This window comes from Psittacula echo (genome assembly GCF_963264785.1).
Source record: "Psittacula echo genome assembly, chromosome: 7".
Classification (NCBI taxonomy): domain Eukaryota; kingdom Metazoa; phylum Chordata; class Aves; order Psittaciformes; family Psittacidae; genus Psittacula; species Psittacula echo.
Genome location: NC_137740.1, coordinates 10,602,819 through 10,620,721, shown reverse-complemented (window position 1 = coordinate 10,620,721; position 17,903 = coordinate 10,602,819). Strand labels below are relative to the sequence as shown.

At 50.6% G+C, this 17,903-nt stretch overlaps 2 protein-coding genes across 3 annotated transcripts; one reads left to right on the top strand and one right to left on the bottom strand.

Moving 5' to 3' along the window:
- The first annotated feature begins 233 nt into the window (after nucleotides 1-233).
- On the top strand, nucleotides 234-5,025 carry NSUN4 (NOP2/Sun RNA methyltransferase 4). 2 transcript variants are annotated; one of them, XM_080624269.1, is made up of 6 exons: nucleotides 234-350; nucleotides 939-1,354; nucleotides 1,519-1,673; nucleotides 1,818-1,972; nucleotides 3,752-3,876; nucleotides 4,609-5,025. In XM_080624269.1, the coding sequence occupies exons 1-6, from the start codon at nucleotides 243-245 to the stop codon at nucleotides 4,880-4,882; spliced, it is 1,233 nt and encodes a 410-aa protein (XP_080480395.1). In that variant the 5' UTR covers nucleotides 234-242; the 3' UTR covers nucleotides 4,883-5,025. The 2 variants fall into 2 exon arrangements, with proteins under 2 accessions (XP_080480395.1, XP_080480396.1); XM_080624270.1 differs by having other exon boundaries at nucleotides 250-346.
- Nucleotides 5,026-6,056: 1,031 nt separating this feature from the next.
- LOC308223802 (vitamin D3 hydroxylase-associated protein-like) lies at nucleotides 6,057-15,657 on the bottom strand (the record flags this gene model as incomplete). The annotated part of the gene is made up of 15 exons (XM_080623248.1): nucleotides 6,057-6,182; nucleotides 6,808-6,953; nucleotides 7,250-7,358; nucleotides 7,795-7,834; nucleotides 8,285-8,328; nucleotides 9,156-9,255; nucleotides 9,431-9,528; nucleotides 10,231-10,356; nucleotides 11,250-11,374; nucleotides 11,604-11,644; nucleotides 11,891-12,097; nucleotides 12,486-12,619; nucleotides 13,532-13,675; nucleotides 14,015-14,128; nucleotides 15,448-15,657. 15 exons carry the CDS (start codon nucleotides 15,655-15,657, stop codon nucleotides 6,057-6,059), a joined length of 1,764 nt encoding a protein of 587 aa, XP_080479374.1.
- Between the last annotated feature and the right edge of the window lie 2,246 nt (nucleotides 15,658-17,903).

Here is a 17,903-nt window from a genome sequence, read left to right as displayed (position 1 = left end):
CGATTTCATCCCTAGTGGACTGAAATGCAGCTTTATTAGGGTAAGTGTAACATGTTACCTTGGGGAGGGCTGGATATGTTTCTCTTGTCCTAAAGCCCATCCTGTTGCTGGGTCCTCCCCGGCAGCGGATGCCCAAACCCGCCTCCTCCCGTGCCGCACCGGGGGTGAGCTGTCGGGAGGCGGAGCAGGGTCGGAGCCGCTGCCGGTCCCGCCCCGGAAGGCGCCGCAGAGGAGCGCGAGTGATGGCGGCGCTGGGTGGCCGGGGGGCGGTAGCGGCAGCCCTGCTGCGGCGGGGTCCGGCACCGGGGCTGCGACCGGTACCGCGCCGGTACCTGTACAAGAAGAAGTGGGTGAGCGGATCCCTGCCCTGCACCTTCCCTTTTATCCCCGCTAACCTTGCTGCACCCCTCCAATCTCTCCATTTCACCCCCTTGCACCTCTCGCTGCACCTGTAGCACCCCCTGCCCCGTTACATCCCCGTTACACTGCTCTGCACACAGCTGCTCCCCTCCTTGCATGCTCACTCCATGCTCCCAGCCCCATTCAGCCATTCGCAGTCCTGGACCTCCCCAGGAGACCATTAGCCCATGGGTGTCTAGGACATAGTCACCCTTTGGGGCTGCAGAAAAGGCTTCAGGGACTTATAGAAACATAGAATCATAGAATGGTTTGGGTTGGAAGAGACCTTAAAGCTCATCCAGCTCCAACCCCCTGCCATGGGCAGGGACAGCTTCCGCTAGAGCAGGTTGCTCCAAGCCCTGTCTAACCTGGCCTTGAGCACTGCCAGGGATGGGGCAGCCACAGCTTCTCTGGGCAACCTGTGCCACTGTTTTGGCAGCCCAGAGCTTGGCGCTGGATTGTGAAGGGAAAACGTTGAGGCTGGGGGGGATGTTGAGGTATTTTGTCTTTTAACATCTCTGATATTTTTCTCCCCCAAGGCTACCACTGCTCCCCGCATCCCTTGCACACGTCTGGCCCTGCACCACTTTGACATGAGCTACAGCCTGCAGCTGAAGGACCTGTGGCCCTCTGTCCGTGCCAGCCTGCTCTGTGAGCAGAAGTATGGTGCCCTCCTCAACAACTTCTCTGCTGATGATTACGTCACCCAGGAACTGGAGCTGATGAACGCCACTGATTTCGTGTCCGAAGGCTCCAAAAAGGCACAGCAAGGTGCAGCTGCAGAAGAAGTGAGAAGAGAGGAAGGCAGGTCCCAGGAGGGACCTGGGAAGGTCAGGACAGTGATGCAGACAGAGACACAGGCAGAGATGTCACCTCCACTTCGTACCTCCATCAGCTCCAACATCAAGTGTTACACCTACCCCAGGGGGGACATCACACGCTTCCGCCCTGCACGGTGAGACATCCCTGGGACACACCTCCTGCTGTGCTTGCCAGCCTCGTGGGCTACACGTGTGTGAGCACCCGCTTTCTCTGCACGTCCCCATTCTCACTTCCAACTGCTCTTTTCTTTCCCTCCCTCACCCCTTTGCTTTTTTTATGGAAACTGGTGTTTTCCAGGCAAGACTCTCTGGGGCTCCTCGACTATTATCTCATGGATGCAGCATCTCTCCTGCCTGTCCTGGCGCTCAACGTGCAGCGGGGTGATTTGGTCCTTGACCTCTGTGCTGCTCCAGGTGGCAAGACTCTGGCTCTGCTGCAGACTGGACTTTGTGGTAAGTGTTCTTTGTCCTCCATGGATAAAACAAGGCTGGAAGAGTGTGCTGAGCCCATTAATGCCTGACGTTAATAATTTCTGGTTATAAGAGTTGGGATTCTGTGTGAATGACATTCCCAGTGTGCCTGTTTTGTCCTCCCAGGGCATCTGGCAGCCAATGACGTCTCCATTTCCCGGACAAAGAGGCTGTACAGCATTCTCAACAGCTACGTTCCCAAAAATATCAGGGAAACTGTGAGTGTTACATCCTATGATGGAAGAGACTGGGAGCAGCTGGAAGGTGGCACTTTCCATAAGGTAGGTGATTGGGAGCCAGTGAAGATAAACACATCTATTTCACTTCCCTCCTGTTCCAGAGGAAGACAGCAGCTTATCCTACAGTATAGAATCATAGAATAGTTAGGGTTGGAAAGGACCTTAAGATCATCCAGTTCCAATCCCCTGCCAGAAGGCTGTGTGGAGATCTCATAGCAGCCTTCGAGTATCTGAAGGGTGCTGGAGAGGGACTCTTCATCAGGGACTGTAGCGATAGGACAAGGGGTGACGGGTTCAAACTTAAACAGGAGCAGTTCAGGTTAGATATAAGGAAGAAGTTCTTTACTGTGAGGGTGGTGAGGCACTGGAATGAGTTGCCCATGGAAGTTGTGAATGCTCCATCCCTGGCAGTGTTCAAGGCCAGGCTGGATGGAGCATTGGTGTAAAGTTTTCCATAATCTTAAATGCAGAGGAAGAGAGAAGGCTAAACCACATAAGGAGTAGTATTGCCTTCCTGTAGGATCTGGAGCATATGGGTATCTGTAGTTGTGCCTTTATTTGTCTGTGTAATATCCCTTAAAAGTCCTGTTCTAATCAATCACCCTCAAGGGGTTAAATGTGAAGATTAGATAATTGTTGTTTCTCAGCCTGTTGGGGATGGAGTGACATGTTGCACTTGTAAGACAGAAGTAGCAATAAGTTTATTGAGATAAAAGAATGATTTAACAAAACTGTTAGTAAATGTGACAGTGGTTTAACAAGATTCAGTGTTGATGTACACTTGGTTATTTACTGTACAGAGTACAAGGTCAGACAAAACTGCTAGGGAGACTTTCCTGTTGAGAGGATCAGAAAGGACTCCTTTGCTTTCTAAACTCCTTCTCAGAGGGCAGTCTGCAGCTGGATCCAGACTTGGTCCCAGACTTGGTCAGTGATTTATGTCTAAAAGATTGTACGTGCACAACCAGTCCTTCGTATCACTTAGCTAAGACTGCAAATTCAGCATGCTGTTAATAATCACTTGTGGCAAGGATCCCCTCAGCCTCAAGGTGTAACCTTAAGAGGTATCCTTACTCGAGGGGAGATCCTGGTGTGCAGCCTGTTGCCATGCGGGAGAGCTCAATGGGCCCTGGGCTGTCCACTATTGATGGAGTAAGATAATTGACTTAGGTCACATATGCACACCAGCTGTATTTGCAGCTGTTGAGCAAGATTTATGGCCCTTAGCTACTGCGTTATCTGTCTTCTCAAAGTACAGCTTAAGCCAGATGCAGCCGTTATGACCACCCCTGGTAGCTATTGCTTAAGCAGGAAAAAGGGTGTGTTGGAGAGCATGCTGCCAGATATTCACATCCAACCTTAGGAGCTGGGTTTGTTTCTCCAGGAGATGTCACTGCAGGAGCTCTGGTTGTGCGTCGTCGCAACCATAGGTCCTGAAGTAATGCCTACCAGAAAGATGCATAGAGTAGAAATGTTAAAGGAAGACACGTGTGAGAGCGTGATGTCATCCCAACATAAAAAAGACATGAGATTGTTGGAGAAAGTCCAGAGGAGGGCTACGAGGATGACCAGAGGGCTTTATCATGATTCTGTGATCCACCATTTCTGTGTCTGCATGTTCCTGAGATGCAAAAGCAGCCAGATGAGTTGCAGTTCAGTGTGGATGCACAGCAGTGTTTGGGCAGTATCAGCCAGGCAAGGTACCAAGAGCTGCTTGGAGTATTGCAAGGATGGAGGAGTCGGGCAAAGGACAGGTTGCAGTGGGAGGCTCACTGAGCTGGACCTTATCTGAGGGCTGATGCAGAACCTCTGCTGCTGCAGGTCCTGGTGGATGTGCCCTGCACGACAGACAGACACTCTGTCATGGAGGAGGAGAACAACATCTTCCACAAGAGACGAACCAAGGAGCGCCAGATGCTGCCCATGCTGCAGCTGCAGCTGCTGATGTGAGTTTGATGCTGTGTCTTGGGGCTGTTTGTGTTATGGTAGCAGCTCTCCATGGCCAGCGCTGAAACCTCTTCTTCCTTTATGTGTCCTCAACTGGGAAATGTGGAAACCATGTGCAGTTTTCTGGAATGGCGATAGTTGAACACATCAAATCGTAGTATGTGTAAGAAGGGGCAAATGTTCTCGGTAAGAAGGTAGCCACAGGAGGTAGGGAGCAGGGTCCAAGGAACAGGATGGGTATAGTGTTGTCCTTTTGTGTGAGATGATCTCCTGGGTCCTGGCAGTCAGCCTTGGAGGTTTCCTGAGTGTCCACATCTCCCAGCACATGGGGGCACTTTGTCACCCCTTTCACCTAGGAAAAATGAATGGGCTGACTGCGAGCTGGAGCAGTAAGGAAACAGATTAGAGCCCCATGGCAGCTTGAACTGCAAGAGCCTCTTCCCTGCATGTTCTCTTTACCCCTTCCCTTGCAGGTGCGTGCAGGATTACTCCTTCTATCTGCTCTCCTGTGTTAAATACTTTATCAGTCTTACAAATCTATTTAACTCATATTGCCCTGGTCTGAAACAATCCTCAAGCTGCAGTGAGAGTGCAGAGCCTATGGGGTTGGAGATTTGTCTCTGACCTCCTATGAGTTACGTGCTGTCTTCCCAATATTGGTGGGTAGGAATGCTGGTGTCCCACACAGTCCTTTTCTCATGACAGTGTGTGTGTGTTCATCTCGCTTGCAGGGCTGGGATCCTCGCTACCAAGCCAGGAGGAAAGGTGGTGTATTCTACGTGCTCCCTCTCCTCGCTGCAGAACGAGTGTGTGATCGAGAGAGCAGTGGACATTGCAGAAACCCAGTTTAACATCAGGGTCCACGTTGAGGACTTGAGCCACTTCCGGACGCTTTTCCAGGATACGTTTTCCTTCTTCTTGGATTGCCGGCTGGGGGAGCTTGTTCTGCCTCACCTCACGGCCAACTTTGGACCTATGTATTTCTGCAAACTGCACCGGGTGTAGAAGGGGTGACAGACTGTGCTGGCTACCAGGAAATGCCCCGGATTTCCAGGGAAAGCAGAACTGCTTTGTATTTATTTTTCTTTTTGGAATGTCCCACAGGAAGTCTGCTTTTTTACTGCAGACATAGAGAATAAATGACAAAGACCTGCTGTGGAGCCTGCTGAATAGTTATTTCTGTTTGAGACTAAGGTGTTTAATCTAGGAAAGAGATAGCGGTCTTATCAGGGGGAGTGATTTATCTGTCCATCTCAGGATGGGGTAAATGGCCCTCTGTGGATGCTGCACTCTCGCTCCTGTCTGACTGCTTTGATCGTACAGGCGCAGGTTTGCGTTAACAGACACCATCTGGGGATCTCAGCCTCTCTGTCCCAGACCTCACGATCTGCATAATTGAGTTGCATCTGTCTCTGCTTTCTCTTACCTTCCGAAAGAGCAGCCTGATGTCCTGAAGTAAGAAGTTCCTAAGAACGTACCTACTGTGAGGTTGGAAATGTGCTTGGGATGCTCGAGATCTGGTGATGGAAGAAGCGTGGCCAGTGACTGTTGCCAGCCCTCATCCTTGTGGTTGAAATGGAAGGTGGGAACACTCCCACGTTAGATGCTATTTAATGGCCAGTGGCAAGGTGTTTGTATGATTTTGAGTAATAACTGTGCATTCATACAATCATAGTCATCAGTGAACAATTACTGGAGTTTATTAATAGAGTTGCTTAATAGCTACATTTTTATTTTTGTGTGCAAAATACAGTGATGGGGAGGGTACACATGGTTGTGCTCCTTACAGGGCGGCCATAGTTATATCTGTAGGAAGTCACTCCAGTGTCAGCAAGAACATACCGTTCAGCTTTTGTAATCCTTTGCTCTCAGCATCACCCTGGTTCTGCAAGAGGCAGCATAGGTGAAAATGAGGGTGAACCCCCATCCATGTCCATCCTTCCAGGAAGGTGCGGTTCATAGATGTATCATCATTTGAACCCAGCTTAAACCAGTCCCACCCTCTGCGTAGCATCTTGGTTCCTTACAGGATCTGCGGTTATTGGCAAGGAGGGGAGGCAGGAAATGGCTTTTCCTTCCTCCTTCCCTCCTCGCTGTCATCTGTGCACTGTTGATTGCAAAGAGAAGTGGTGCAGCGCTGTCATCTCCTCTTGCCCCTGAGCCTGGGGGACCATGGAGGCTACCCCACTCTCTTCTCATGGCTGAGGGTCTCCACCTCCTTCATGAACCGGAGACACAGCTCCTCCTGCCATGGCAAGGCCACACACTGCACGGCCACGGGCAGCCCCATGGCTCCGGACACAGCCTGCAGCGAGGACACAAGTGGTGAGGGAGTACCAGGGGGCTCAGACCTCCAGCAGCTCTTGGAAACTTGGTTTAGGAATGTGGCTCCCTTATCCTGCCATTCAAGCAGCGTTAGTGTGCTGGGGCAGAGGGAAGGCTCTTGCTGTTCTCATGGTAGAAATGGTTGCTAAAGCTTGGGCAGTGTGTTTAAGTCATCCCACCACACACAACTCCTAACCACTCCGCTTTGAGCTGTCTTGCAGCCAGATCCCTCTTTCTTCAGAATGTTTGCTCCTGGTCCATGTTCCACTGACAGCATGGGCCTGGTGAAGGCATCATGGAGCAGGGGGAAAGTGCATTGCTGTGCTGTGGGTTCCGGCTGTCACAAGGACCTACTCAAAGAAGTCTTTCTGGTTACATGTCTCCTTTCTGGTTACAGCCTATAATCTGCTTGCCCAGTCCCCCCCAATCTTAGTGACTTACGTGTTGAGGGTTTGAGAGAAAAGGGATTTTCAAGTGCTATATAAAGGTGATTTACTTTTTGCACTGTGCCCATGTTGATGAACACATTTAGCAGCCCCTGATTTCAGTGAAACTATTGAACATCCACCAGCAGTCTCTGCTCCACCACTTCCCATGCTGCATACCTGTTTCAGCATCCGGTCCCAGGGGTCATCACAGTATCCTTGGTAAAGCTTTAGCTCTTCCTCATCAGCTTCTGTCACCATGCTGACGGGTACGACTCCAGCAGGGAAGTTCAAGACATTGTACAGCATCGTGGAGGAGATGGCAGCTGAGAGAAGCAGAAGAGACAAATGCAAGTAGTCACAGCCTCCTGCCCTCCTTCAAACTTACACATTGCACGCTCACATGTGCCTTGGCCTGAAATCCCAGTGTTTCTGATTAGAAACTGGAGAGAGATTGCACAAGGCTGGTTGTCTATAGGTCCAAGTTCTACTGCAAGAAACAACTGCCATCAAATGACTTCATCCACATCTGTCTCCATCTGTTTACATAGGTTTATGACTGGTCTCTGTCCAGTCTCAACCACCGTGGTGCTCTGCCCTCCCAGGAAGGTCCCAGACTCACTGAGGAGTTTCCCAGGGTATCCCGTGGTGAAGGCAGGCCCCAGGACAGGGCACAGCACAACATCGAGCTCCAGTTCCCTCCACCGTGCGATGAACTCAGTGCGGTACACCTTGGGGAGGAGAGGGGAGATGACATGGAGGCCGTGTCCATGCCTGGAGCATCTCAGCTTCACATGGGTGTGCATCAGGCTCTGCACAGCCAAGGAAGTAGCAGCAGGAAGCTGTAATCGAGTCAAGAGCATGAGTTTGCCTTGACAGCACATGGCCAGACAGCAGCCAGGAATTGGAAAGGACAGCCTTTGTCGGGACCACTAAGTGTGGGCATTTGGGCATAAGCACCATGAACAACTGATAAAGTCCTGGCTGGGTTGACCCACAAGCCCATTTACCCCATTCTTACCTCTCCTTTTTGTGCCCTCTGTCTTGTCTCCTCCCCAGCACCCTGCTGCACAGCCCCTTTCCTAACTGATGACTCTCTGACCTGGCACTTGTCACAAAGCCTCAACTTGTAGCATGATGCCAGAAGGAAAATGCCTTAAAACATACCTCTATTTGATGTTGATGATTCCACATCTCCTTCACCGAGCTGCGAGTGGAAATGGTAGTGACATTTTTAAGCTTTAAAATGAGGAATTGCTTAAATAATCCCTGGGTTGATAAACACCAGGGATTTTATCAATTACTTAATACATCTTTCACAACTTGTCTAAAGTTTCCTACAGCATTTGGCCAAGCAATTAAGCAACAAATGTTTGGAAGTGGTAGAGCAAATAGCCTGGACTTAGTTCTCCTCTCCACCACAGGCTTCCCAAATGACTGTATCCACCCAATTCCCGCAATCCTTTCAGGATAACACTAGGCGTAGTGCAGCACGGGGGAGATGTGTTCCTAAAGGCTGAAGTAGGGGATGGAGGGACAGCCCCTGCAGAGAGCAAGTCAGAGCCTGTGATGAATCCCGCCCTACACCACTATGGACACTTAGAGGAGAAGGTACTGCTCATTTCCATGAACATCCCTGGGGATGATGCCTTCTCACCTCATTCCACTCAAGGCACTTAGGTAGTCAGCCAGGCGGGGAAACTGGAAAGGAAAGAGGTTCCTGTTAGGGATGTGACATGGGGGTGCAATAACTTCTGACATCCTGGGAAACTCCCTTCCATCCCTGGGGATGCTACACTGAGGGTGAATGGTGATTAAAAATGCTTCTCATGGTTCTGAATTTACTTTGCTTCCAGCTTCTGGTGGTTGTTTCCCAATGTGTTTCCTACAGCCCAGTATTTCCTGCTCACAGAGGAATGAACTGACTTAAACCAAGTCACCTCTCATTAGTTTTCATAAATCAAACATTTGTTAGCTCAGTATCTCACAGAAACAAGACCTCCACAAGCACTTAGGCTGCCTCACACTCACTGCTTCCTTTCTGATCCTCTCAACTGAGAACCACAAAACTGGACAGAGAGGCAGAGAGAATGGAGAGAAGCCCTACAAAAGGATGCTTGGCTGGTGAAAGGACTACAGTAAGGGCCATCTCTTATTAATCACCAGAAGTCTCCATGAAGCTGTGGTATTTGGGAGGCCTCCAACACAGGGATAGACCTTCAACCGTCAACTGCTGCCGTAATCCCAATGCATGACTCTAGGAAACTGGGCGCTGCAAGGTCTAGAACCACTTGCTATAGACTCTGCATCAATCTTTTACAGCCCTTGGCTGGTCCTTCTCTCATTTCCCTTTGCATTAGATAAATCCCGTCAGTGGTCTAGGAAAGACCTTTCACAGTGCCAGCATGTGCCTTGGCCTGAAACTCCAGTGTTTCTAGTTAGAGGTGGCTCTCAGTTCCACCATGCTTTCAAGCATCTCAAGGCATTGCTGACACCGCTCTGCTTTGATCCTGAAGTCAGGGACTCACCAGAGGTTTAAGAATCAGAGCCAGCAGCTTCTTTGCCAGCCTTGGGATCCTGCAGCAATTCACCTGGGATTTCAAGCTTGGATCTACAGTATCTCCTGTGCTGAGAGAAGACAAGGGGAGCGGTTCATGCCGGGGAAGCTGTTTGCCCTTTCTCAGAAAGCTGAGTATCTCCTGTTTGGGATGGGAGAGCTGGGCTTGTTTTGCCTGTGTGTTGTGTTCAAGAGCACAGGGATGGAGGTGTCTTACAGCACTGCTGCCCCAGGGCTCCTACTTACAACAGGTCCAACCAAGCATGGCCTCCGTCAGCAAAAAAGGTCTTCAGAAACAGTTCATTCATGACATAGTGGATCCGAGGTGGAGAAAAGGGCACCAGCTGCACCAGAACACAAGATTATGTGACAGCCTGGGAACACGATAATTTCCAAAGCCTTACTGTGGGTATGGTTCAAAGGCAGAGCAGCACCTCCCCATGCTCCACACGTCAACAGAGCCCTGGTTCAACCCTTTACTAGCCTAGACATTTCCCCATGGGATTATTCCTCCCTGACAGCGATTTGGCTCCTCTTTCTCCAGAGCAGTTTCCTCCTCCATCAAGCTCCAGGCAGTCCCTGAGCCAGAAGTTGCACCAGGTTCCCACCTCTCCCAGCACTATCAACATCTCAGACCTGGAGTCACTTTGCTATGAAGAGCACCACTGGCACGTTTCTGCAGGTAGGTCTAGATGGAGGGAAAGATATTTCCCATCCTATGCCCCATGGCCCTTTTCCTTCAGTGGTCCAGGATGGTCGGAGGTCTCCATGGGCATTGGGGAGGAAGGAGAAAAAACACCTCTCAGAGCCCTGCTTGGAAGAACAGTCCTAGAAACTTCAAGGCAACCTTCCAGGGTCAAACACAGCACTTTATGGGTGCTGCTGTCTAGTGTGGACCACAGCAGAGCAGAGCTGGGTTGGTTACACTCCTCGCAGGTACAAGTTCTCCAGTTGCCAGTGCTGTTTCCCCATGAGATTCACTGCTACCCCATATGGGACCATGCCTGTGCTGTATTACATGGCTGTAGTAACGTGGTTGTACTCACCTGGTGCCCAGCTGCCTGCAGAGCCCTCCTGGTGTCCTGCACTGCGCGCCGCATGCAAGGGGGCAGCGGGAAGTAGCCGTCTGTGTCGTAGTACCCGACCCGCAGAAGAGCGGAGCTGGAGTACACCTGGAGCAAAGAGACACCAGTGAAGCGTCTCCAACCCCGCTGAGGGTAGGACTGCCCCGTGCTGAGGCTCACTGCAGAAGGGGGCAAAAGCTCCAGCTGGAGAGGACCCTTTTACAAGAGTGTGTAGTGATGGGACAAAGGGGAATGGCTTTAATCTGACAAAGGGGAGATTGAGACAAGCTCTTAGGCAGAAGTTCTTCCCTATGGGGGTGCTGAGGCGCTGGCACAGGTTGCCCAGAGAAGCTGTGGCTGCCCCATCCCTGGCAGTGCTCAAGGCCAGGTTGGACAGGGCTTGGAGCAACCTGCTCTATGGAAGGTGTCCCTGCCCATGGCAGGGGGTTGGAGCTGGATGAGCTTGAAGATCCCTTCCAACCCAAGCCTTTCTATGACTCTATGTTAGGGAGTAACTAATTTTCTGGTTGCTGCCTACAGTTCCCATAGGTTACCCTTTCCAAATGCCCACCCTTGCCTTTTTCTCCAGCCTCCCCTTCATATAAAGCACAGCCACTCAAGACCAGTAATTCAACCAGTGTTCTGAAGATGGAGGTGGTAAAACCTCCTGAAGCTCATCTGCTGCAGAGGGAAAGGAAATGTCCTCAGCCAAAAGATTTCCTGATCTTGTCTCATCTTCCCCTAAAAAGCTTTTTGCTCCTGGTATTGCCTTCATTTCCACTCTTTTCTGGGGTCTTTCAGTCTGATAAACTACATGCCAACTGAGTAGAGAGAAAGGATAACTATTTATAACCTATTTCTTGTAGTCATTATTAATTGTACCTTCAAACAGAGCTAACAAGTTAGAGGAAACCAGTACTATAAAGATAACTGGGCTCTTAAAGAATGATGCGTTGAGTGTGCAGCACCCTCAAAAGAGCCTTGCTGACTTAAGGACTCACATCCTCATTGAAGGGGATGGGGGGCACGGTGGGGTCCAGCTGGAACATCTCCTCACAGAGCAGCGCCTTCATGCACAGGGCCAGGCTGTCCACGTCCCTTGCCATTGGACCCAGGGCACAAGGAACTGGATTGGGAAGAGAGCAAACATCCATGTTAAGCAAACGAGTGCATCAAACGCAGTCCACCCCTCTGCATGGCCATGTTGGCTGCAAGAGATGATCAGGCAATGAGGTGGGATGTTTCAGATGGACTTCAGACAGATCTTGGTTGTCTCAGGCTTTCCCTAGGCCTAGAGGAGGCCATAGGGCTCTTCACAGCATGTAGAGAAAAGCAATTGAACATAATTCATGTACCTGCCAGGATCCCATTGAATGGGCCACTCACTCCAGCCAGGCTGTGGGAAAAGAGAAAGGAATGTATTCTATTTTCAGCAATGGTGAGATATGCCAAATATGTTTAAATAGCAGAGCAGGGTCTGCAGTTCAGGACCCGAACCAGTGGGAAGTTGTTAAAAGCATTTGATTTATGTGAAACAGAAAACCCAAATCAAAACAAAATACCCTAACCCCCAATAAATCTTAGCTTTAGTTTAACAAAAACCAGTCAATTTTGGCATTATTTAACTACTTCAGCCCCCTACCTGAGCCTTTCGGCCGTGGGTTTGAGCCCACACAGCCCGCAGAAGCTGGACGGCAGGCGGATGCTGCCGCCGATGTCCGAGCCGATGCCCAGGATGGAGCCTCCCCCTGCGATCAGAGCTCCCTCCCCTCCCGAGGAGCCCCCAGGGCTCTTCTGGTGGTTGAAGGGGTTCAGGGTCTGGCCGAAGACGGGATTGCTGCAGTCATAGCTGGGGAGAAGAAAACCAGCAAGTGGGCTGTCAGGAACGGCACAATGCCTTCAGTTTGTTGGCTTTCCCTTCCAGTGGGAGTGTGGCATAGCTAAACCTCATCCTTCCATCCTGTAAATCCCTCGGGACATGGCTCATTCTCATAAGCCTCTGCTTTCCCTCCCAGGCATAAGTACACTTGATTTCTCTTATGTTACGGAAGGTTTTTTCATCTTAATCTTATCTGAAAGCTGTTTTCAGTTGAATTGAGGTTGTTGGCAGCTGATGGAAGCAGGACTCATCAAGGCAACATCTCAGGAGACAGGAAGAAACCTGTCCCAGGACCTACAGGGTGGGTTATAGCTTCAGGAGCATAACCAGAAGAAAGATTTCTAACGATGTATGTTACTTGAAGAGGGATTGTGGCACGTTGGTCATGGCAAAGGGGATGGCCCCCTGGCTCTTCAAAACCTTGACTAGGACGCTGTCCTCCTGCACCACAGTGCCCAGGCACTGCACAAGCCCACAGGTCGACAGATGCCCCTGTAGAGAGGATAAGTGACAGTGGACATTGTCAGCAAGCTGTCCTTGCTCTTTTCCATGCTATTTCTCTTCCCTGTCCCAGATGCCACTCCATAGGTACACTAGCTCAAGGATCAAACCTAGTGTCCTGCTGCCCAAGTGGAGTCACCAGTGGATGTTCAGGGAGGGAATATATATCCCATGCAAACACAGTGCAGTACTTTTTCAGTTAGCCTTGATGTCTGCAGCTTGCTTTGGGCTTAGAGCCTTTTAACTGTGTTGGTAAGTCATTATGGAGGAGACTGACTAACAGATACAGCTCAGGAGTGTGTGGTCAGTCCTCATCAGGGTTTGTCTGTGAGGGGGGCCCTGGTGTGTCTCACGCACAAGCTCTTTGCTAAGGCGCTCAGTGGCCAGGCTACTGCACAACAGGGGTTTGAGGTTAACGGGTCCTGCTATTAATGACTTTTTAGAAGTTGAGCCATGTTTTAATCCCCAAGACTGCAAACCTCTGAGTAACAGTCTGAGTGATGGCCCAAACAACCCAGCCTGTGCCATCTCATGTATCAGAAATCATTTGAATCATAGAATGCTTTGGGTTGGAAGGAGCTTTAGAGATCACTTAGTTCCAAACACCCTGTCATGGGCTGGGACACCTTCCACTAGGCCAGGTTGCTCAAAGCCCTGTCCAACCTGGCCTTTGGTTGTATTTGTGTGTATAACTATTCACCCCTTGGGGTTTTTTGCTAAAGGGGGCTTCTAACTGCTAGGGTTGCAGCTGCAATGGCACGTAGGGCTACAGCCTCAGACCCAGCCTGGCTTCCCTGGTGTAAGCATGGAGGGCTCAGGCCCATTCCCCATTCTCTGTCTCCCACCACTTCACCACCCAGCCCAGTTCATGATGGGACACTTCAGGGGCACAAAGGGAAACACCTGGTGGCCGATGTGGTCCTTGATGCTGATGGGGATGCCGTAGAGCAGCCCTTTCTCCCTCTGCTGTTGTATTTCCTGGAGCTGCTCCTCACACTCTGGAATGAAATGTCGCAAGCAGTTTGTCTGCTGGGTCACTTCCAGGGCCTTTGCAAGACATGTGGAGAAATAGGTGTTAAGAATAGCATCGTTACACAGCTGCGTACATAGCTACCTGGATCTTCAGAACAAGGACGAGTGGCTTGGCATGAATGGTAACCACCTTTCCCCAGATCATCCCAGCTCAAGCCATCTCCAAGGGCTGTCTAGTCATGAGTCTGACCCAGGAAACAGAGAAAGCCCTGCCTTTTCATATCATTCTCCTATATCTGCTATATTAAAGACTGGCCATAATCACCAGCTCCAAGTCTTCTCAGCCACCTGCCCACACACCATGGCATGGAGAACATAAGTGATTTGCCCATCACATTATGGCCAGGCACTCACCTTCTCTATGTAGGTATAGAGGACAGTCTTGGGGGACAAAGACCCTTCCCGCAGTCTCCCAGTGAGTTCCAGCAGGGTCAGGGACAGGATGGCATCTTTCTGGACACTGGGGACCTGCAAGGGGAAGATGAAGGGGATGCCAGGACAGCAGTTCCAGTTACTCTTTGGCTCAGGGGGAGCAAGTCTCTTGAGTTGTGCCAACATTTATCAACAGATCTTGCTGGAAAGATGGATCCTGCATGTGGGGCTTCAGGCCTTTTGCTGCTGAGTGTTTCATCCTGAGTTTGGCTGCACACACAGGACTCCAGCTGTCTCTGAAGGTGTACAAGAGCTTCATGCATCCACTGCAGCAGAGGGCAAGGCAGTGCCTCACATCAGAGACTTCCTCCTGGCACTTTAGGACTTACCCGCTGACCAAGAGTTAACCTTAGCTGAGAAAGCACCAGCCTGGGCAGAAGGTACCAAAGTCCTTGCACACAAGCCTCAGGCTGGCCCTTCACCCCTCAGAATGGGTACAGGCAGTGCGGGTCAGCCTAGTTTGAGAACAAACATCTCATAGCTCAAGCCCAGCAAAGTACAGATGTGTCAGTGAGGACTCACAGGGGGGTAGGGTCTATTCATGTGATGGAAACTGGTGGTTCTCAATACCACCACTTTTTAAGGTTTTATATAATATTTATAGATATATGTATTTAAGAAGAAAGGTTGTAAAGATATGTATCACTTGTAGCAGGTATGCTTTATCTCCAGGTATGTTACCTGTGTAAACATGAGCTGGTTTAACCAGCATCCCTAGTCAGAAGCGAACGGAGCAGGGAAGAAAGGTGGTTAGAAATCAGTGTTGCAGTAAGTATTCAGGGCCACATCCATGCTGTTTGGGTGCCTGCCTCATTCATCTCTGTGTTATGTCCTGGTTGTTCCCAGGGGACACTGAATGCCCTGTGCTTCATTAGTGTTTAGTTACGCCAAGCATCTCCTGGGTCAGGAGGTCTCACTTGCTAGGAATGCACCATCCAGAAGCCAGGTTTTGGAGATAAGGATATAGCGGTGTGGGCAGATGTGTAAACTTGGAGTTAGGAAGAGGAAGAAGCTTTCTTGCTTCTATGCATAGAGGCAAGAGACATTTCTAGATCCCAAAAGAAGTGGGGTTTGGATCAGTGAAGGTCCACAGTGCTTCATCACCTGTGTGGTTCAGAACCTCTTTCCAGTGAGCAATTCACCTCTCCCTGGCTGTAGATTCCCACTGCATCTCACCCAGCTTGAGGACAGCAGTGATCTCCCTTCCTCCCAAGGCAGCCTTTCCTCTCACTGGGGGCACATCTCCCCTAGACTCCTCATTATAAAAGCTATGGAGGCATGAGCTGGAAGGGGGAGCTGAAGAACCATCAGCAGACACCCCAGTGGGATTCAGACCCCCCAGAAGGACGGGTTACCTGCTCCCTGAACTGCTGGATGGCCTTTGCCATTTTCTTCACACCCTCATCCCGGGTCCTCCAAGCCTCTTCCATTCTCTTCTGGATCTGCCTTTTGCCCAGCCATTTCCAGACCACCACGGCTGCTGCCGAGCCACAGAGCAGGGCGAAGGCAGCAGAAGGATCCACCTCCCTCTCTGGCAGGAGCTGTCTCAGATGTTGCTGGATCATAACGTGGCCTTCTCGTCTCCGGGGATGGAGTGAGAAACAAAAGAGACCTTCCCTGCTGTCCCTTCTCCCAACACCACTGTCTCAGATCAGCAAACAGTTTATAAGCCTAAGGCTGACCTCTGCAAAGCTGCCTTCAGTAGAGCATGCAGTGGAGAATGATTGACTGGGAAATGGAAATGGTGAAGTTTGGCCAGTGAACCTTGGGGCACTGAGTTTATAGGGGCTTTCTGGGCTGCAGGAAGTTCTTTGCTGGGGAGGAAGGGCTGTGGGATCAGCTGAACAAAAGCAGCAAGGAAATAGCTGGTCTTCTATTTCCTGTGTAGCTGGAGAGGACAATGGGAGAAGGGGAAAAAACAGCTTGAAAACACAAGACTTCCCTGCACAGGGATGGGGAACGGTATGGTGAAAGGATGCATAGCTCTGAGGACCCACTTGCTCACCAAATCCCTTAGCCTGTGCTGCTCCCATGGTGGCCAGAGGCTGTTTCAGGCAGCCTGTGGGATAGGGCTCAGTACTACTGTGATTTATTCAGGCACGATAAGGAGAGGCTGTTCCAGCCCATGACACAGCACACCGGCATGGCCTTAGGAGTGGAAAATCCCACAGTGTTGCAGGCCAGAAGCTATTTCCAACAGGCATTGGGATGGCTAGTGTCCGAGGTCTTCCCAGCACACAAGTCTCTCACTACAAGCACACAAGAACCAGGCACTGAGCTGAATAACCCACCAAATATCAGCCCCAAAACAAATGCCATGGTCTGTCTGTGATCCCCGCTGGTTTTGGGTGATGGGCCCTCCTATGGGTCCCACCTTAGAAAAGGTTTTTGGGCAGCCAGATTGTGCATTACAAAACTTCGAAAGGTTGCACTTGATGGAAAAGAGGCCCAGAACCTGGTGCTGGTCCAGCAGAGTGTAGAACTGGATGTGGAAAGGAAAGTGAAGAGTCTTCTCCCATGAGGATTGGTTAGTCCTCTAATAATCATTTTTTCACCCACTGTCATATCCATTCTTTGTAGTTATGAGTTCACTGTCATTTTCTGTAACAATTCATGTCAGCAGGAGACGTTCTTCTCTTGGGTCTTAACTGGGGAAATTTATGGACTCTGAACAGAGGATGCCAAACCCAATTCTAAGAAACAATCCAGAGCTGACAGCAATTAGCTATGTGGTAACAAATTAAGCTGGCCTTTTACTGTGTTCCCTTTCAGTGGCACACTTGCTCAGAGGAAGCCCCCTCAGTGAAGGCATTGCTGGCTTTATGAAGGCACTGACATGGGGACATGCCTGCAGCCCATCCAGCTCCTGCCCCATGCTGCTGGCTGTAGCAGGTACCTCTGGAAGGTGCATGTGGACAGGGGCAGCACACAGCAATACCCAGCCTCTGGGAATCCATATGAGATTCCCAAGTCAGAGGTGGGCTCTTCGCCTATGTGACAGCTATATAACCTCTGTTATGGGCTGAACATAGGAGGGAGGCTTTTTCCCTGCACTGAGGAGGATCAGGGCATTGGCTTCTCACATCTGGCTGCACACTCGGACCTGTGTTCTGATCTTGCCCTTTAGACACTTAGCAAATGTTTAACAGAGAAAGAGCCAGTGGTGTCCGAACCAACTTGGCGTCTCAAAGGGCAAATCTATCAGCAGGCACAGCTGCATTTCCAGGCAGCTGGATGCTGCTGAGGAAGCCCCTTTCCCTATCCATGTGTGGGCATCTCCACCTCCATGAGCCAGAGGTAGGGCTCCTTCTGCCACTGTAATGCCATGCACAGCACTGCCTTGGGGCAGTCACAAGGCTCCTGCCACAGCCTACAGTGGGAACACGTGCAGTGGGGAGTGACTGCAGGGAGTGAAAGTTGAATCCACCTTTAGGATGGGGATGGTTTCGAGACCCACGTTTTACACCCTCCGAGTAGATCTCCTGAGGTGCTCCAGGGGCCATATGAAATGAAAGAGGGGAGCAGCTACACAGAGATGGATGGGGTGGGTCACAGGGGGTGGCTTTGTGCGGACCCACATCCAGGCAAGGAGGAGCAGGGGGTGCTTGGGAGAAAAGCCTGCTGAGAAAGAGACCATTTGTCCCATGGGGAAACCGAGACAGGGAAGCAAAGAGATGTCCCAGGTCAAATCTCAATTCCATACCAGAGACAGACCTGCCTGATTCACAGGTCAGCATTCACCCCTCTGCAGCACACTAGTGCTGACCACCCAAGGCCAAGCACAACATTTTGGGTATGTTTTTCTCACCTG